This window comes from Vanessa cardui, chromosome 17, assembly GCF_905220365.1.
Source record: "Vanessa cardui chromosome 17, ilVanCard2.1, whole genome shotgun sequence".
In the NCBI taxonomy this organism is placed as follows: Eukaryota; Metazoa; Arthropoda; class Insecta; order Lepidoptera; family Nymphalidae; genus Vanessa; species Vanessa cardui.
In genome coordinates this window covers 10,449,513-10,468,336 of record NC_061139.1, presented here as the reverse complement: position 1 = coordinate 10,468,336, position 18,824 = coordinate 10,449,513, and the positions used below count along the sequence as shown (strand labels likewise).

The window sequence follows — 18,824 nt, the reverse complement described above, 5'->3', positions numbered from 1 at the left end:
TTCCAAAGATTGTACAAAATTTAAATATCGAATGCATTCGAATAAATAATACGCATACACATAAATAACATTCGAAATTTAACTTTGCCCTTGACCGAATTTCTTTTTTTTTAATACCATTTCAGTTCTTTAACTAAGCTGAAGGTATGAGGTCAAGAGGCTATCGTATAGAACCAAGTAAGCAAAATTCAACTTCAATGCAACTTAGTCCCTATGTTTAACGTCTTTAGAACTAGATCTTAGGGAATACAAAAAAAAGTCTGTAATTATAATCTTGAGCTTAAAATACTGTATGAATATAAGAATGGGTCTTTAGCAAGTGAACAAAAAGAATTTGTAAGATGAGTGCTTCAAAGAAAATTATATGAAAATGAGGCTTATATTCTAGGTCATAAAGTATAAAATAACATTACTTTATTTTCGAAATGTAAAAGTATTCAATATGGACACTTATGGCCGGTTACAAAATGTTATTAATTCATGTATTGATTTTCACATTCTATTTTGAGAACATGGAGGGAGAGCTGAAAAGGTGCAGCGTTTGTAGTTTCTTTGATGGATCGTATTAGAAATGAGATGATTCGACAAAAAGATTATCCACATAGCCCAGAGAGTAATAGCTCATAGAAAGGACTTATGTGGCGTCACTCGACACTTAGAAACGTTCCGTACACGTTAAGATTCGTTCAATATAAGATTTAGTGCTGGTTTGGCTCAATAGATTGGACCTTATAAAATGTCATTCGCTTGTCCACTTTCTTTCATCATGAAGTAAATTTAAATTTTGCCATAAATGCCAAGTTCTATTGTTTAGCTTTGTTGTCTTGTATCGTTAGATGAAATATAAAAAATAAAATTTAAACTTTGCGAGAATTAAAACATATAATTATTTGCATTGTCTCATATATTCGTATTTAAAATAAAAAGTATATTTTTAATCATGATTTGGTGCAAATTTTCTTTGCTTTATTATTATTAATTGTTTAATTTTGTTTATTTAGTAAAATATTAGAAAAGTAAAGTAAAGTGGCCTGGACATTTCCCACTGCTGAGATACGGCCTCCTCTTTCATTAAGGAGAGGTTTTGGAACATATTCCACCAAGGTGTTCCAATGCGGGTTGGTTAAATGCACATGTAGCAGATTTTTTAATGAAATTATACACATGCAGGTTTCCACACGATGTTTTCCTTCATCGCCGAGCACGAGATTAAGCACATATATATAGTGGTGCTTGCCTGGGTTTGAACCCGCAATCATCGGTTAAGATGCACGTGTTCTACCCACGAGGCCATCTCAGCTAACCTAACCTAATCCGAATGTATGATGTACTGAATTACAATGAAAAATCAACCGTACACTTCAAACTCAAAAGGACTTTTGTTTCAGAACTAGAGTATATTATATAAATAATATTACGATAAAATGATTACAAATCCTTTGCTTGTATTTATCACGTTGAAATTGTTTCAAAAGAAAAACAAGTTGCGTAAAATTCCATGTCTGTTGAAAACCCTTCAACTGATGTTGAAATTTTTGTCACATAACATCCGTGGGCGTGACTGAAACGCCTCTGAATATTTCATAATAAAAAAAAACAAACAAACTTAACGTCAACAAATATTGAATAAGAAATATAAAATCTTCAATTAACTTATGAGAAAAATGTAAAAGAAAAATATTTTTTAATTTAATTTTCATAAAATGAATCACAAAATTTATAAAGATGTTCTATTTTTGAAAATTTTATTTTTTAAGAATTTTGATTTAAAACAGCGACTAATTTTTTTTTAATTTAACGTACATAAAATAAATAACATAATTTACAATAATGTTCTATTTTCAAATGTTTTAATTTCATTTTTCTTTGAAACAGGGAGCTTGTCGTATTCTATTATTAATGTTAAGAAAAGCAATATTTCACGTAAATGGACGCGAATTGTCAAGTGACCCACTTTTTCAGTGCAATTTCTTATGAAACTGTTATCATTATTATGGACAAAGGGCAGAGAGCTCGTATCTAGGACGAATTTACCATACAATTATATTAGATGGCATTCTTTTGACTTGTGACATTTTAGTTTTAATTCTTTAAGATAATTTTACCGTCATAAAGAACATTTTTTTGTCTAAAATAGAAAGGTAACAATGCCTCCTTGATGAGAATGCTTGTCCACATAAGGACCAGATTTTCATTGGACAAATGCAATTATCCGAACGAACAAAGTGTAATTATAACCAAACTAATCAGGTGAAAATTCAGTACCAAATTCCATGTTTAGTCCGCAATCCTCAGTTAAATTAACGTGTTCAAACCACTGGGTCACCTCAACTCATATTATTACCATTAACGTAATAAAAAATTATAATTATTTAATTTATTTTAATTTAATAAAGGGGAGACCCAATGGCCCCTCGGTTGTAGGACTTGAATCTGAGTTAAAATACGGAGCAAGGTACCACTGAATATATGTATTTGCTCCTATTTATAATTCATCTCGTGCTCGGCGACGAAGGAAAATACCGTGAGAAATGCACGTGGCGAATAAGTATCTGCCACGTGTCTTCACCTACCTTATTTTCGCTGGAAAAACTCATATTACGCGTGTCCTCCAAGCGTGGGTCTCGATGGCGCCCACGACGACAAGTATAGTTAAACACATCTTAGATCATCGGCAAAATTTGTAAAACCGATCACCCCAAAGTACGCTACCCCAAATTTTTATTTCTCATGTGAATATGAATTTTAACACAAACATAATAACTTGTAATATCATATAACCTAATATACTCGTCAATTTTACACGTTGATTTCACGAGAATCTATGTATAGCGACGAGTAGCGTCTAATGGCGCGATAGGAAGATATTTCTACTGGTTGTATAAATCGGCAGTAATCGGTTTTATTGAATTTACCGATGCTACATCTATGTTGTGTCGTACTATTCACCGGAATGCCTCCTACAATATACAAAGCAGCGGTGCCCTTCCTGTCTCTTCGGTGGCCCCCACGAGATTATTTTCGCACGCTACCATGGCATATTTTCACCAAACTGCTTTAGAGAAGCGCGGTAGAAATTTGGCCAGCTATTAGACATTAACAGACTACTACATATATGAACAGACTTCTACTTGGTGGTAGGGCTTTGTGCAAGCCCGTCTGGGTAGGTACCACCCACTCACCAGTTATTCTACCGCCAAATAAATGTACTCAGTTTTGTTGTGTTCCGGTTTGAAGGGTGAGTGAGCCAGTGTAATTACAGGCACAAGGGACATAAAATCTTACTTCACATGGTTGGTGGCACATTGACAATGTAAGGAAAAGTTAGTATTTCTTACAGCGTCATTGTCTATGGGTGATGGTGACCACTTACCATCAGGTGGCCCATATGCTCGTCCGCCAACCTATACTATAATAAAAGTGAAATATATAATCAACGAATATTAGAAAACGTAATAAAAAGTTTCTAAATGAAACCTATATATCAAAGGACAGATAAATTAACTATAATTGTTATATATATTTTTTTTATACATAAATTGTATATAATTCGAGAATATTATCGGAAGGGTTGTTAATTGATATAAACAAATTGAACGTCACTATTGCCAGGTCTTCGCTAATGAGTTTATCGAAGCCTCTCAATACAGACATGACGATCTATTTGTAACGATCTACTTATTACATACTATACGTGTTTTACACGGCGTTTCCAGTCCAGTTTAGATTTCTCTTAAAAAAATATTTGGCTTAATCGCCGCGAAATATTTAACAGTTTCTGAGAGTTGCCAGTTTTTTTTAATTTCGTAATTTCCGGTCGTGTCATCGTATATATTATAAGCATAAGCTGATTTTTATCCCAGCGATTATGGGACGATAGCCCCAAATAGAAAGTCGGTTATGGTCTTATTTTGAAAAATTGGCCACAGATGTGCAGAAAATTAAAGAGGATACTCGATTGAAATTTACTAAATTATTACAATTTAACATAGAATTAATTGTTGAGAGCAGAAAAAAAGTACTGGGCAGTTAGAGAGCGGTGCTACGGCTAAATCAGAAAAAAAAGAAAAACGTAAACAAAATTAAAGTAAATTATTTGACATTAAAAAAATCATTTGAATAAAGTTTGATCATTTTATCGCCCAATATAGATGAATGACCTGCGGTTTAAACTGAAATGGAATCAGAACAAAACGTGTCATAGGTTTTTGAATTCTTGAATTGAATTGAATTGAAGTTTCTCGGCTACTTTGCTAGTCTTCAAAATTTAATTGAGTTCGTTTCCTCAACTGTTCCGATTAATTTCTTTCGTGTCTTCTCCTACGTGACATTGGCGAAATAGTCTGTGCCATGTCGGCATAACTAAAAGCCATTAAACCAAGAATTGAATTTAATTGAAGAATTTCTCGGGTGGATTACTAGTATAAATTATTTGACATCGTCATTACGTCACCGTCACAAGGCGACGAACATCTCTAGAGAGATTTTGACGCAATTTTTAAAATCTTTGTCTCTCGCAATATGAAGTACAAAGCTCGATGACAGAGATCTGAGATGAAATCTTGAGTGCCAGTGGATCCCCTCTGTCGTACGGACACCATTTCTTTTATGTTAAAGGTAGGTAGGTAGACGCACACTTATATTTATGAGGTGAACTTTAAAGGTGGAATTTAAAGTACCGTAAAAGGTAAAGTTTTGAACTTTTTAATGCTACTCGTCACTGTTTCGCACAGATAGAATAAAGGTATATGTTAAATGTTTATATTGCATGAAAAACACGTTACTATTATAATATAGTATTACTTGGTGGTAGGGCTTTGTGCAAGCCCGTCTGGGTAGGTACCACCTACTCATCAGTTATTCTACCGCCAAATAACAGTACTTAGTATTGTTGTGTTCCGGTTTGAAGGGTGAGTGAGCCAGTGTAACTACAGGCACTAGAGACTGGTAACACATTGACGATGTGAGGAATAGTTAATATTTCTTACGGCTTACATTGTCTATGGGTGATGGTGACCACTTACCATCAAGTGGTCCATATGCTCGTCCGCCAACAATAAAAAAAAACGTAAACAAAGATTTAGGTACTAATAGATTGGGGTACGTTTGCCCTCCTGATAGTAAATGCTCGTAACTGACCATAGACTTTGCGTTGCAAGAAATATAATCCATTTCATCACCAATGCGCCAGCAAGGTTGCTGATAGCTGTTAGCTGGTAATCGTTTTGTAGAAAACTTGAATTAAGACATATTACAATGTAACATTATTAAGTATTAAATTGTATATGTAAGTCGTGCTCGTGTATAAAGGACAAAGTGGTCGGAAAGCGTGGGGAAAGGCGTAAGTCCTCCTTTTTAAATGTTAGATCAGTAGTTATAGGTAGAATTTACCTTCCGACCCGGGGTAGCTTCATCTAATACACCAATTTTTGTACTTTTAAATATACTTCAATGACACTCACATAATAATGAAAAATATTTAATAATTAAATGTTAAATGTTTATAAATAGAAGAAAGAGATTTAAAAAAAACCTTGCTATATTTTTAAAACCCTGAAAGAACTACTAGCAACCGATAGTGTTTTTTGCACCGTCGCAAGGCGAAAATCATAAGTCTTAACCTAAATGACATTTTGGTCTGGTCCCTTCCTTATTAGATAAATTTTTGATGATGTTAAAGCAACGGCCTCCATTAAATGACCAGTAATAAAAAAAAACAAAAGAAACACTAATGAGTATTTATTAATAGCACGCATTAAATAGACACATATTTGAAATGAAATACGAAACTGTACATTAAAGTTTACTTTGAATCTTTTTAAATGTTACAAATGCCATGACATTTCAATTCTAATCCTATATTGTACACAAAACAGTAAATATCAAGAGCGATTAGTCCCAGACAGATTAGTGACGAAGGGCGAGGGTGAATTGAGGGTTAAAATACTATGTGACCAAACAAATTTCAACTTTCACACTGCGTAATAGAGCTTAAAATTATACTATTGTACAGATGCATTGGTTTGCTAGTATACCATCACGCATAAGGCCAATGACCTTCGTTAAATTATGATTCGATAATAAATTGCAACATGCGGTTGAATGCATTTGCTATATAAAAGAAATATCGAGAAACTCATAAAGTTTAAAACAAAAAACCTAAATGTTATTTTTTTAATTAAATTTCACTAGGAACAAATTTGAGACTACATACTAAAGGTATATGAAATCAATACAACTGTCAGGCAATTCTACTATTCGTATTCGATACAAACAGGGCCGGATTATTAATTAGGTAGACAACTGCCTAAGGGTCCGACAGGCCTAGACTGGAACAAGACAGGCTAAGAATTGGGAAATAAGGTTTGAAGATTAATTGACAATGAAATCTTTAAAGACATTTTTTCTCATCTGATAAAGGTAAAGGCTTAACTAAAATAAAAATGAAAATAGTAAAATAAAACCTTTTTAATATTAATAAATAATAATTATTATTATAAAAATACTTTATTGTTAACCATTTGTTATATCTTACAATAGTGCAGCCCTGACTTCTGAATTAGTGTTAACCTAAACTCTGAAAGTGTTAGTGTGTCAAAAGTCAGTAATAAAGTGTAAAATATTTTAGGAAGTTGAAAAAGTACAAATGATTTTCGAGTTTTCGTTGCATTGCACAGCCGACTTGGTTGAACAAGATCTGGATAAGAGACACGAGTTAGAAGGTGCCTGTCTTGTAACAAAGAACACACGAGCCATATTTCTATTTCTATTGATTTTCTAAAAATCTGCCTGGTCTGCAGTATAATGTTTTCACTATCTAAAAATACACGTATTGCGCAACTCTTAATTTAAATTTATACGTATGTACTGTCTGTGCGTTTAATTGGGGGGCTGGTTCGTTTTTCACAAAAAGATTCGGAAGGGAAACTTAACGGGAACATGTTACCAGGGGTTTGATACATTTTTAACCTTACAATGTTGATAACATAAATTGAAAAATAATTGCTTGCACACAATAACTTGACCATGTACAATAGTAGAATAGAAATGACATTTAGGTGAAACCAACTAACAGTTATATTGAACAACACAAAGAGAATTAGCAAAATCGGTTCGTAACCAAAATATTTCACCTGAAAATATTATAGAAAAAAAACATATGAAGAAAAAAAAAAGAGTAAGTCCTCCTTTTAGACAAATTTCTTCCAAAGCGTTAGTACTGCAATATTTTACTTCTGCAACGACAAAGACTTTCTCGAAGGGACAAACAATTCAAGTCGATCAATTCATTGTCGATCACTAAAAGCCCTGAGTTTAGTTTAAAGATGAAAATTGGAGGTCACTAATTCAGAATAGACTGGTTCCTGAAAGTAAAATTTTATGTTTAGTCAAATCGAATGCATTTATTCAAGTTGTTTCTTCTTTATAAACCATTTATTATTTTCCAACTGAAGCTTTACCGTACGGAAAATATTTATGTGCAATTACTTAGGGAATAAAAATCCACAGGCTATATATTTTAAAGCATATAAAAGCAAGCGTCTCTCTATATTAGTTAGTTAGTTATTTGAATTTGAAAAACTATGTATGATGATAAATAAAAGGTGAATTAATTAAACAAACCAATCCTACGAATGACGCAATGTATTTCGTACAATGAGGGTTCGTTTGTTAACCTAGAAATGTATTCCCTGAAATTAACATTATTGCCGTCGATCGATGCGGTTATGAGCTCAGTTATAATTTTTTTTATGACATAGGTCACCACTTCCCATAAAAAAATCCATGTGAGAAATATTAAACATTCCTCACATTGCCAATTCGATCACCAACACTGGCTCTATTACCCTTCAAACTGGAATACAAGAGTCTGATGAATGGGTGGTACCTACCCAGACGGGCAATGCCACTAAATTCAATATTAAATGTTACCAAATTATAATATGATAACCCTACAATTACACGAACCGTACTTCCTTAAAGGCCGGCAACGGCAATTGCTCGTTTGCCACCTATGTCATAAAAAAAATTGTAACTAGCTTGCTTTGCCCGCATTTTTTACCAGCGTCAAATTTATAATATAAATGGAATTATAAAACTCAAACTAAACTAGTACTAGTAATACTAGTAACACAAACCATGCCTTGTTTGCTCTCGAGAGAATTTTGAACAATAGTGGAACAGTTTTTAACAAAGTTAAAAAATGTATTGTAAGCTTAAGAACTATAAACAGTTATTATAACTTTTTTTGAGTCAACCTAGATTTTAATTAAACCCGGAGTAAACGGTACTCTTACAATATTTTCTTAAGAAAGTCTACAACAACGCTATTTTTAAGAAATTTCTGCCTCGCGTAACCACTGAGAAATCTTTCGCTGGCGGTTTTTCCGAACCGATACGACTTGACATTTCGGTAAGGTGGTGTTGCAAATGTCTATGGACCGTGCTAGTTTCTTTCCATTAGGTGAACATCTATATTTGCCACCTATATGAAAACATACTTTTGTAAAAATACTAGTTTAGACGATAGAAGAAAGACAGGCAACGTAAAGACAAACATACACTCCAATATATACTAAAACGGAACAGTCGTATATAGTTTAATTTGATTGAATCTTTTGACTTAGAATTTCAATGGAAATCTATTTTATACTTTAACAAGACGACAGTTTTCTCACCAAATATCAATATATTTGGTCAGAAAAAAGTATCGTGATTCAAGTATACTGAAAATATTGGATATCACATACATTACTCTGATCCCATTGTAAGTAGCTAAAGCACTTGTGTTATGGAAAATCAGAAGTAACGACGGCACCACAAGCACCCAGACCCAAGACAACATATAAAACTAATGAATTGTCTACATCGACTCGGCCGGGAATCGAAGCCGGGACCTCGGAGTGGCGTACCCATGAAAACCGGTGTACACACTACTCGACCATGGAGGTCGTCAGAAGAATAAATTTGCCTAATTATTTATAGTATAATAAACTTATGAATCTTGTAATTGGCGAAGAATCATTGGTGACAAAAGTTAATACAACGCATATTTTTTCCTAAACCTGCAGAAAAAAACCACAAAAGTGGAATTCTTAATCATTCCAACTCTCGAAATGTCTTGAACACAGATTTAAAAGCCGCAAGTTCTTATCGACATAACTTATCCGCGGCCCCGTACTGTGCTTCGCTCGTGGCTCAGCGGAGTTCTCCTCAGGGACGGGAGTTGATCTAACCCTCTCCTTACTGCAACGGACTACAAGACCAATGAAGTAGCCTATCAGTCACGTCACAATTTTAAATACAATAGTACTTGCTATAATTCCAAATGATAGTTATTAATAGGGACGGTTTGAGACTGTATTATAGGGAATAGCAAAACTCAGGAGGACTACAATTCACACAAAAGGAAATAAATCATTTAAAATACAGTCAAACTTGTATAAATAGAGTTCAACGGACCACAAACTCTTTTTCTCTTAAAGATCTTTCTCTTTAAACGGAGTTTCTAGCTTACAGAGTTACGGAAAGGGTCTGTCTAACGTATAAAGGTCTATACGGCTCATATATGTATTTTTGAATAGTTAATTTATAACAATGAGTTCTTCGAACTATAATAACAGACTCATATTTGGAAATTTGAATACAATGAAAGTTCCAAGAACTAGAGAAAACAATAACAGACGCGCATTTGGTTTGAAATTAAATAAAAGTCTCTCGAAGTTTATGAATGTTTTGAAGTAAAGTAAAAGTAACAGCCTGTAAATTTCCCGACAAGGCCTACTCTTCCATTAAGGAGAGGGTTTGGAACATATTCCACCACGCTGTTCCAATGCGGGCTGCATTGGAACAGCGTGGTGAAGCACATGTGGCAGAATTTCGATGAAATTAGACACATGCAGGTTTCCTCACGATATTTCCTTCACCGCTGAGCAAGGGATGAATTATAAAACACAAATTAAACACATATATAGCGGTGCTTGCCTGAATTTGAACCTGCAATCATCGGTTAAGATGCACGCTAACTGGCCCATCTCAGCTCATGAATGGTTTATAAATAGCAAAAGTTAAACGCGTTAAAATGTCGCTTATAGGAGTATAACAATGAATCTCACTTACAGAGGCCTATCACTTATTCAGTTTTGTGTTTTTCACTTATAAATACTCTCTTTAATAGAATATTTCCGCTTACCCAGTTCTCATTTATAGTACGACACAACTTAGATGTAGCATCGGCAAAATTCGTAAAACCGATCACATCCGAATTGAGTACGCTATCCCAAATTATCAATATTTATTTCTCATGCGAATATGATCTTTGCCCAAACGTAATAATTTGTAATATCATATGACCTAATATATTCGTCAATTTGACACGTCGATTTACATGCACTTGCTTTCTCTGACGCGAGAATCTATAGCGACGAATAGCGTCGAATGGCGCGATAGGGAGCTATTTCTATTGGTTGGTACATACTATACTCCGATTTGACTGTAGAATGTAGAGGCATTTTTTAAACGTAAATAGTAGAGATATATATTTTTTAATTACCTAAACCGTTTCTTTTTTTCGAATACGCCTATATAAAAATAAAAATAAAATATGAGACAACATCACATACATTAGCCTGATCCCAATGTAAGTAGCTAAAGCACTTGTGTTATGGAAAATCAGAAATAACGACGGTACCACAAGCACCTAGACCCAAGACAACATAGAAAAGTAATGATAATCTACATCGACTAGGCCGGGAATCGAACCCGGGACCTCGAAGTGGCGTATCCATCCAAACCGGTGTACACACCACTCGACCACGGAGGTCGTCATCATATATGTGTTCTAAAACAACGTTGGTGTTGCATTGTCATTTTAATTGAAGAGGTTTTAAGCCTGACCCTCACTCACCCTCCAGAGTTAAGAGAAATGTACTTAAAATTCTAAGTATATGTAGTTTTAACTGACGGTAGGGCTCGAAATAAATTTGCTTTTTTGATTGCAATATGAGGGGTGAGGGAATGTTAAGCGCATATATAACTCAATACGAAAAGATAACACTATACATAATATTAGCATTTATATTACCTTAAAGATATTGAAAGAATCATAAGATTCAGATTTTATTAAAGTTCAAGTCGTTGTCGGGACTCTGTACCGCGAGACTGATTTGGTGTGCATTAAACAGATAATTATTTTTATATCATTCCCACTGCTGGGCTAAGGCTTCCTCCCCCTTTGAGGAGAAGGTTTGGAACATATTCCAACACGCTGTTCCAATGCAAGTTGGTGGAATGCACATGTGGCAGAACTTCTATAAAATAAGACACATGCAGGGTTCGATGTTTTCCTTCACCGCCGAGCACGAGATGAATTATAAACACAAATTAAGCACATGAAAATACAGCGGTGCTCGCCTGGGTTTGAACCCGCAATCATCGGTTAAGATGCACGCATTTTACCACTGCGACATCTCGACTCTCACTGGGCTATCTCAACTCTCATATAACCTTGTAATACAGAGATTATAAAGGAGTATCATATTTCTGAATAGTAGATTCAAGATTGCTATCGAAGAAGGAATTAAGATAAACAATTATTTGATTTATGTTTTTCAAGTGACTTGATATGTCATTATTTATAATACGACGCTATTCCAATTAACGACACATATCCTTGAATTTTACTTTCAGATAACAGGTTTGTCGACGTTCATAGTGGATTTTTTTTAAGCCATAGTGTATATAGTAGTTCAAGCTTTCGAATACGTCAAATCTTAGTCAATTATTGCTTATTTGGCTTTCCTTATTATTTTGGCCGGTCCTCTTATATTTGAAATAAACTGTAGCTATCCTATGTCCTAACTGTAATATAATAATCCTAACTGTACATATCCAGACCAAGGAAGATTTCAATAAGGTATAAGCTGTTATGTCCGTTGGAAAAAAAAAGCAAGAAATATTACTTAAACATTTAATTTTTAATTGTAATTATTGGCAGTTCATAAAATGTAATATCAAAATACATAATAATCGATTATTAAAAATATTACTTGTCTATGAGAACTTTATGTTACATATTTCTTAGAAATAAAAAAATAAAAATGTATATTGTACATTTTTTATCTGTATCTTTCAATTTAATAGTAACAATATACTCATACTTACTCTGTGGTTAAAACAAGAAATATCCTTTAATGGTGGTAAATGCTTTGTACAACATTTGGACAATAATCACGAACTTAATATTACTTTATTTTCAACACTAGAACCATTACCAATATCAACAAATCGAATAACTTTGAGTTACAGTCTGATTATTAACATAATTAAATTTTAAGAAAGTCAACATTTAAAAAACTAGGAATATATCTAAAGTTACTGGCCGCATAAGCCAAAAGTTTTGAGATTTTAAGACAACTTACTATATTCACTAGTGAGAATAAACGACCTTTTTGTTTAAAATATGCACCCTTTCGCTTTAAACTAGTTATGACATTCACATAACAACCCCTTGTCTATGCTGATACAAACATAACTACACACCATAATCTGGGTGTGTTTGTTAACAATGTAGTAACAGCAGAACAGACAGAAATTAAAAATTTTAAAAATAACAGCCCCGCAGTTGTTTTGTTTCAACGCTACCATGGATACTAATAATCATTTATCTCTTTTTCACTTTGTTAAATCTATTTAATAGTTCAATAAGCGAGAAAGAGACAAAGCTGTTTCTGATTTCAATATTATCTCATTGTTTAAGCGACCTGTAACTATAGTACATCAATTAAAACATTAAATAATGTGACCTATACATATCATTTACCGAATATCTCAAACATACTGAGATTACCCATATCGCAACACCATTTAAAGAAGAAAATTATCCTAAAATTATCTTCTATCGTACAATGGCACTTGCTTAAAATACAGAAAAATACTTTATAATTGTGCGTTATACGCAGCTTAAATCTAGGTCGTATTTACATGTGTCCTTTGCTTCATATGTAGGATTTTAAAAAAATACGTGTGACATTACATATTTAGACATTAAAAATTTGTTTTTTTTTTTTAATATAAATAACCAGCGCAATTATCAGCCATTCCATTAGAAATTGTGTTTTTTTTATTAATATTTTTTGGCAAAGAATTGTATTCCTATCGCAAACGTTTCAGTCACGCGTAAGATAAAACCTATTTTTAACAATAACTTCCTAAACAAATACTTGCTACAGCCAAAAAAAATAACAAAATTGTCGATCTTAATACAGTTACTATTACACAAATAATAGTAATAAAAATGAACCAAATATCCCGTCATAATATGTGACTAGAATTTTACATAATATATTGGCCAAGCAATAAAATAATCATGCCTTTAATAAAAAAATAATGTCGATGACACACCAAGCGAATAAAAATGAACCAGCAAACTCGTCTTAGATACTGTCTCTTGCCAGATTACATTAAAAAAATACATAAAATGGAGATCAATGAGTTATACAAAGTCTTTGCGCAGATACAGGTGCACTCTTACACGGCTAAAAATAACTCAGTCACATACAAAACAGCGGGTTGATACTATGAAAACTCAGTAACTATTTCACCCCACTGCTCGGTCAAGCTACTGATCCATATAGACAGTCAAACATCTTATGTTAAGTTTGGCTTAACTTAGGTTACTTAAAATAACATAAACAATAACCAAATAACTTATGTTAATCGTAGATCTTGTAACTGACTAACTAATATTATAAAGAATTATTGATATCGTTTCTTGGCATTTGACTAGTCGCCAGAGCATCGTGTGATATTATTACAATTGAAACGTCAATGACCTCTGTGATACCTATGTATATATGCACAATATGTACAACAAATACACAAAAATAATAGCCAATCAAATCAGTTTGTTTACGCTTATTCGTTTGGTGTGATCCAATCTGTGACGGATATTATCCAATGAGATTGATTTGTTTTTTTTTTCTTTTCAGGGGTTTTAAAAGACACGAATTATGTACTAACTTATACGAATTAGAGATCCATACTAAACGTCTCCTGTGATTCGTCGAATGAAATGGAATTCGAGCGTGGTTTCTGCGCAGGAGTCGCGGGGGATGGCTGTGCGTTCGATGGGTTCTTTAAGAGCGCAGCAGGTAGAGAACACTTGGGTGGTGTCTGTGATATTGGTGACTGTCGTAGTGACATCATAAAAGACCTTTCATAGACTATGCGAGTGCCTGAAAAAAAAAGAAAAACAGTGTTACTGAAAATGTCACAAAAAGCAAATTAATACACTCATAATTATAATTCGGTATTATTGTCAATATAATTTTGAAAAAAGGCACTAATATCATAATTTCTAGTGAGAAACAAAACGTATGCTTTCACCATTTTAAAGATATCTTATAGAATCCTTTAAAGAAGGACCAGCAAACTCATGACTTTTGCAAGAATATAAAGTTATCCACTTATTTTTAATTTATAATGAGCTAATATTTGCTTTTCGCGAACAAATATCAACGTTACTTGAATTAATTCAAACGATTATTAATATATTTATGGTATTGATAGGTCGACGGACTAATAGAAGCTCCAAAATGGTGGTCATCACTATACACAGACATTGGCGCTGTCAGAAATTTGACCTTGAACTGTAGGAACTAGAGAACTAGGAAGATGTTATGTCACTTGAAACTGAAATTACACTGGCTCAATCATCTCTTTAATCGGAACACAAAATACTTAAACATTGTTTGTTTAGCGGAAAGTATCTGATCAGTTTGCACAAAACCGTATCGCCATGTAAATTATATCGATATATTATTATTGATTGTTATCGATCAATAGCTTTTTTATTAATATTTTTTTAGTATTTTAATTTTTTCTGCGGGTAATACTTTAGTAATTTTACGCGTAAGTGGAGCAAATATAAACGAGAAAATTATTATATTAAGAAATTATTATAGGTTACTTTTATTTTTATATAATAGAATAGATAGAAATTTAATTTTACATAGATATATAATTAAATTTCTTGTGTTTTTTTTCATAATGTTCGTTTAAATGTAAGTGGGCGTTTTCTATTCACAGACTCTTGTATCTGAAGATTCGCGATGTACTATAAAAACATTGCAATAAATTTTGCGACGTACATTGTTATGAAAACAAGTAACGAATTTAAATTCTATTATAAAATATGTATTCTAAATTCAAACATGGCGTCTTATTTACATAATGTTAATAAACAAGTGTGACGCGGAACTAAATGCAAAATGGCTAGTTATTTTTTATTACTAATAAAAGTCTTGTGTTATAAATTATATATAATAATGTTCTATATAATCTTAATGGTATGGCTATTTAATAAAAAAATAAATATTTTTTTTAATATATATTAATAATGATATTGACACAAATATTTTTTTTTAAATATCAATTAAGACCAAGAGTCTTGATAAAAATATTGTATAATTGATATTATTTAAAAACTTATTATATATTATGTTTTTTTGAAATTTATCGATTGTATTAAATATTTTTTTTTTTTATATTTTATGTAAATTTTGATTACACCTAAACAAACATCACAAAACTATCATATCATAATATTTTTTTATTTAACGTGTATTGCATTTGACGAAAATAATAAAAAAAAAAACAATATACTAATTCACTTGCTATCCGTGTCATATGCAACCTCCTTTTTTTTAATTATTAATTTTGTACACACAAAATCACCAAAATTATCCTATCGACATATATTGCGCAGCGCAATACGGTATCAAGGTCTGACATAACCGATTAACACGCGGTCGTCGTCACATCTAATTTTACCAAGTGCAAAGCGAGGCTATATTAATCTTATTGAACAAATTAACTCAATTAACTCTAAGCCATAGGTTATTTACCTTAACAACGCTTATTAACCCAGTTTATGGTACTATCAGTTCGAACACGTGGTATTATGTAATGTGATGTTTATTGACATTAGTGATGTAATTAGTGATAACGGATATCAATTCAAAAATGGAATGCGAAACATATCTGCGTGAATGAACCTTTTTGTTTGAGGTTAATAACACGTGCTTAGAACAACTAGTAATAAAGACGCACTTAATACAATGAGTTTGATAATTTAATTTACGTTTTTCATATATGGCCAGTTCTAAGCTAATAGCAAAACTGAACCTTGTACGTATTTAAATAAGAGTTAAGATAAATCGCTACCTCCAGGCGTGGTAGAGTAAATGGTGCCTCCTGGTGTGCTAGAGTATACATCGGGCATTTGGGCAGGGTCTGTAACGAGGACTCTCCTCGAAGGTATGGCTTGACTGTGCGTCGCTTGCCTTGCTATTGGTGACGCCGACATTTTCAACTATATTCCCTTTTATTAAAGTATTAAATCACAATCACACACAGCTAGCTGATCGGAGTGCCAAGAACTGAGCCGAGGCACGCCGGTGTCTAAAATAAATACGTTCGCCGCTTAGCCCGCACACAGAGCCGTGACAGTGTAAACATGAGATATATGTATAAGTGTGCACCATCAAAACATTCATAGAATATTTATTATTGAATATACTCGTAGATAAGACGGATTACTACTTATACATAATATTCGAGTAACTCTGAGAGACAACTCTGGAAATAACTCGAAACGAGTTTGACCCATACTATATCATTAAATAGATGTAAATAAGTGATTTATTATTCACTAGCTTTAGCCCGCAACTTCACTCACGATTTTTAAGGTATGGTTGGTTAAGGTATTTTTAAGATAAGGTTGGCGAACGAGCATATGGGCCACCTGATGGTAAATGGTCACCATCACCCATAGACAATGACGCTGTAAGAAATATTAACTATTCCTTACATCATCAATGCGCCACCAACCTTGGGAACTAAGATGCTATGTCTTGTGCATATAGTTACACTGGCTCACTCACCCTTCAAACCGGAAGACAACAATACTGCGTACTGTAGTTTAGCGGTAGAATATTTGGAGGTAGGCTGACAAGTATTATTCATATATTATCTTTACATAATATATGCTATGATGGTATTATTGTAAAATTTAATGGAAAAACATTCAGTACGCAAAAGTAGTTTTTTCCGTGAAAGAGTAACAAACACCCATACATACAAACTTTCGCCTTTGAAATATTAGATTAATTCTCTGTAAACTCTGTCTAAGTAAATTATTTAATACGATTGTATTGCTTTATTTCACACCAATATTTCAGGGAAAATATATAAACAGTCTAATTTGATACATTGCTATTTTACAAGATTTCGGCGATTTTCAAAAAAATGGGACGAGATTGTTTAATGTAAATAGGTTCTGTTTTTGCTTGTGTAACTGTTTTTGCTGACAGATGTAACTGACTATACTAAGTAGCAAATAATGAACTGAAACGTTCCAGATTAAAAAAAAATTCAATGAACAAAGTTATTTTTTATCGTAACATTTATGTTTATTTCTTAACTCGTTGTAGAATAATAGTTTTTATTCTCATTAGTTGCATTCATTCACCTAACCTAACCTTATAGAAATAATCATATCTCTGAGTTACTTTAGGTTTATATCACAAAATCAAAGTATTGATAAATACAGGCGTTTCAAAATATAATAAATGTGAATATTTATTTATAATCTTTATCAAAGCCGCGAGCGACAACTAGTTTCATATATAACGTAATTAGCAAATTCTAATTATAAGCAAAATGTTTTCAAAATGTAAAGATAAATTTAATTTTGACGTAAAAAAATTAAAAACATTTATTATTGTTTTACTCTTTGTTTAAACGCACACACGCGTGATATGTTATCTAATAAACGCTCCTACACACGTAAAAAAACATGTGCGTAGTATTTTTTTCATGCTTTAAAACAGCACAGTTGTTATGGCGATAAAGCTTATCTTTTTATTAGATAAAATTAACAACATTCTATTATTTTTATCTGTTTATGTCTACCTATGTCCTCTAAATCCTCATAAAACTCTGCTTAGAAACATAATTGTAATATTCATATCTAAAAATATAAATATTTTGAAATAATACCTGGGTCTATAGTGATCGTTTGTAGGCTATTTCCTATTACAAATAGGCCAAGTGCGAATCGAACTCGTCGACTAAACATTCCGTATCACTGTTGACTTATTTTTGTTTTTGTTATTTGTTATGATAGAGATGTTTACACATATTCTTTGAGTAATTCAAATGCCAGACAGATAATCTTTTTTATTCAGACTAGCCATTTGTCACAGACACAGCCGGTGTAGGCCCAGATAACACTTTGATTACGGAACCCTAAAAATAAAAATGACAAAAAAACATTTAGTTTCTTCCGCTCGTTTTATTAAAACCTCAGATATTATTTTTACCGAACCGGTTATCGATTCTTGACGATCGCATTAAAAATGTATAAACATTGTCTAAATATTATAATATATTTTAATTTCGATAAATACATATTTATTAAAATATTATTAATAATATGCATATATATTTATAAAGAACTAAACTCTTGTAAATTGACAATCATCAGTATTACTTCCTATAATTCTCGCATTCAAAAATCCAGCGTACAATATTATATTCGAACATATTACATATACCTATTACAAATTTTAGTATGCATGTAGTATGTACCTTATAGCACTTAATGGAGCTTCAATTCATTGGATGACAAAATTTCACACTAAATTGTAACCCTAACGAAATGTGGCCTTTTAAGCTTCTAAGCTGGTAGTCAATAAATAAAGTGCGTAGTCCGTTTAGAGGCTACCTTAGAAGATAACATCCTAGAATAGTAAAAAGTTATA

At 32.6% G+C, this 18,824-nt stretch overlaps 1 protein-coding gene across 1 annotated transcript; it reads right to left on the bottom strand.

Moving 5' to 3' along the window:
* Positions 1 to 13,123: 13,123 nt before the first annotated feature.
* On the bottom strand, positions 13,124 to 16,473 carry LOC124536721 (eukaryotic translation initiation factor 4E-binding protein). The gene is made up of 2 exons (XM_047113290.1): positions 16,225 to 16,473; positions 13,124 to 14,234 (listed from the first exon to the last, which is right to left on the bottom strand). The coding sequence occupies exons 1-2, from the start codon at positions 16,364 to 16,366 to the stop codon at positions 14,029 to 14,031; spliced, it is 348 nt and encodes a 115-aa protein (XP_046969246.1). The 5' UTR covers positions 16,367 to 16,473; the 3' UTR covers positions 13,124 to 14,028.
* Positions 16,474 to 18,824: the final 2,351 nt, after the last annotated feature.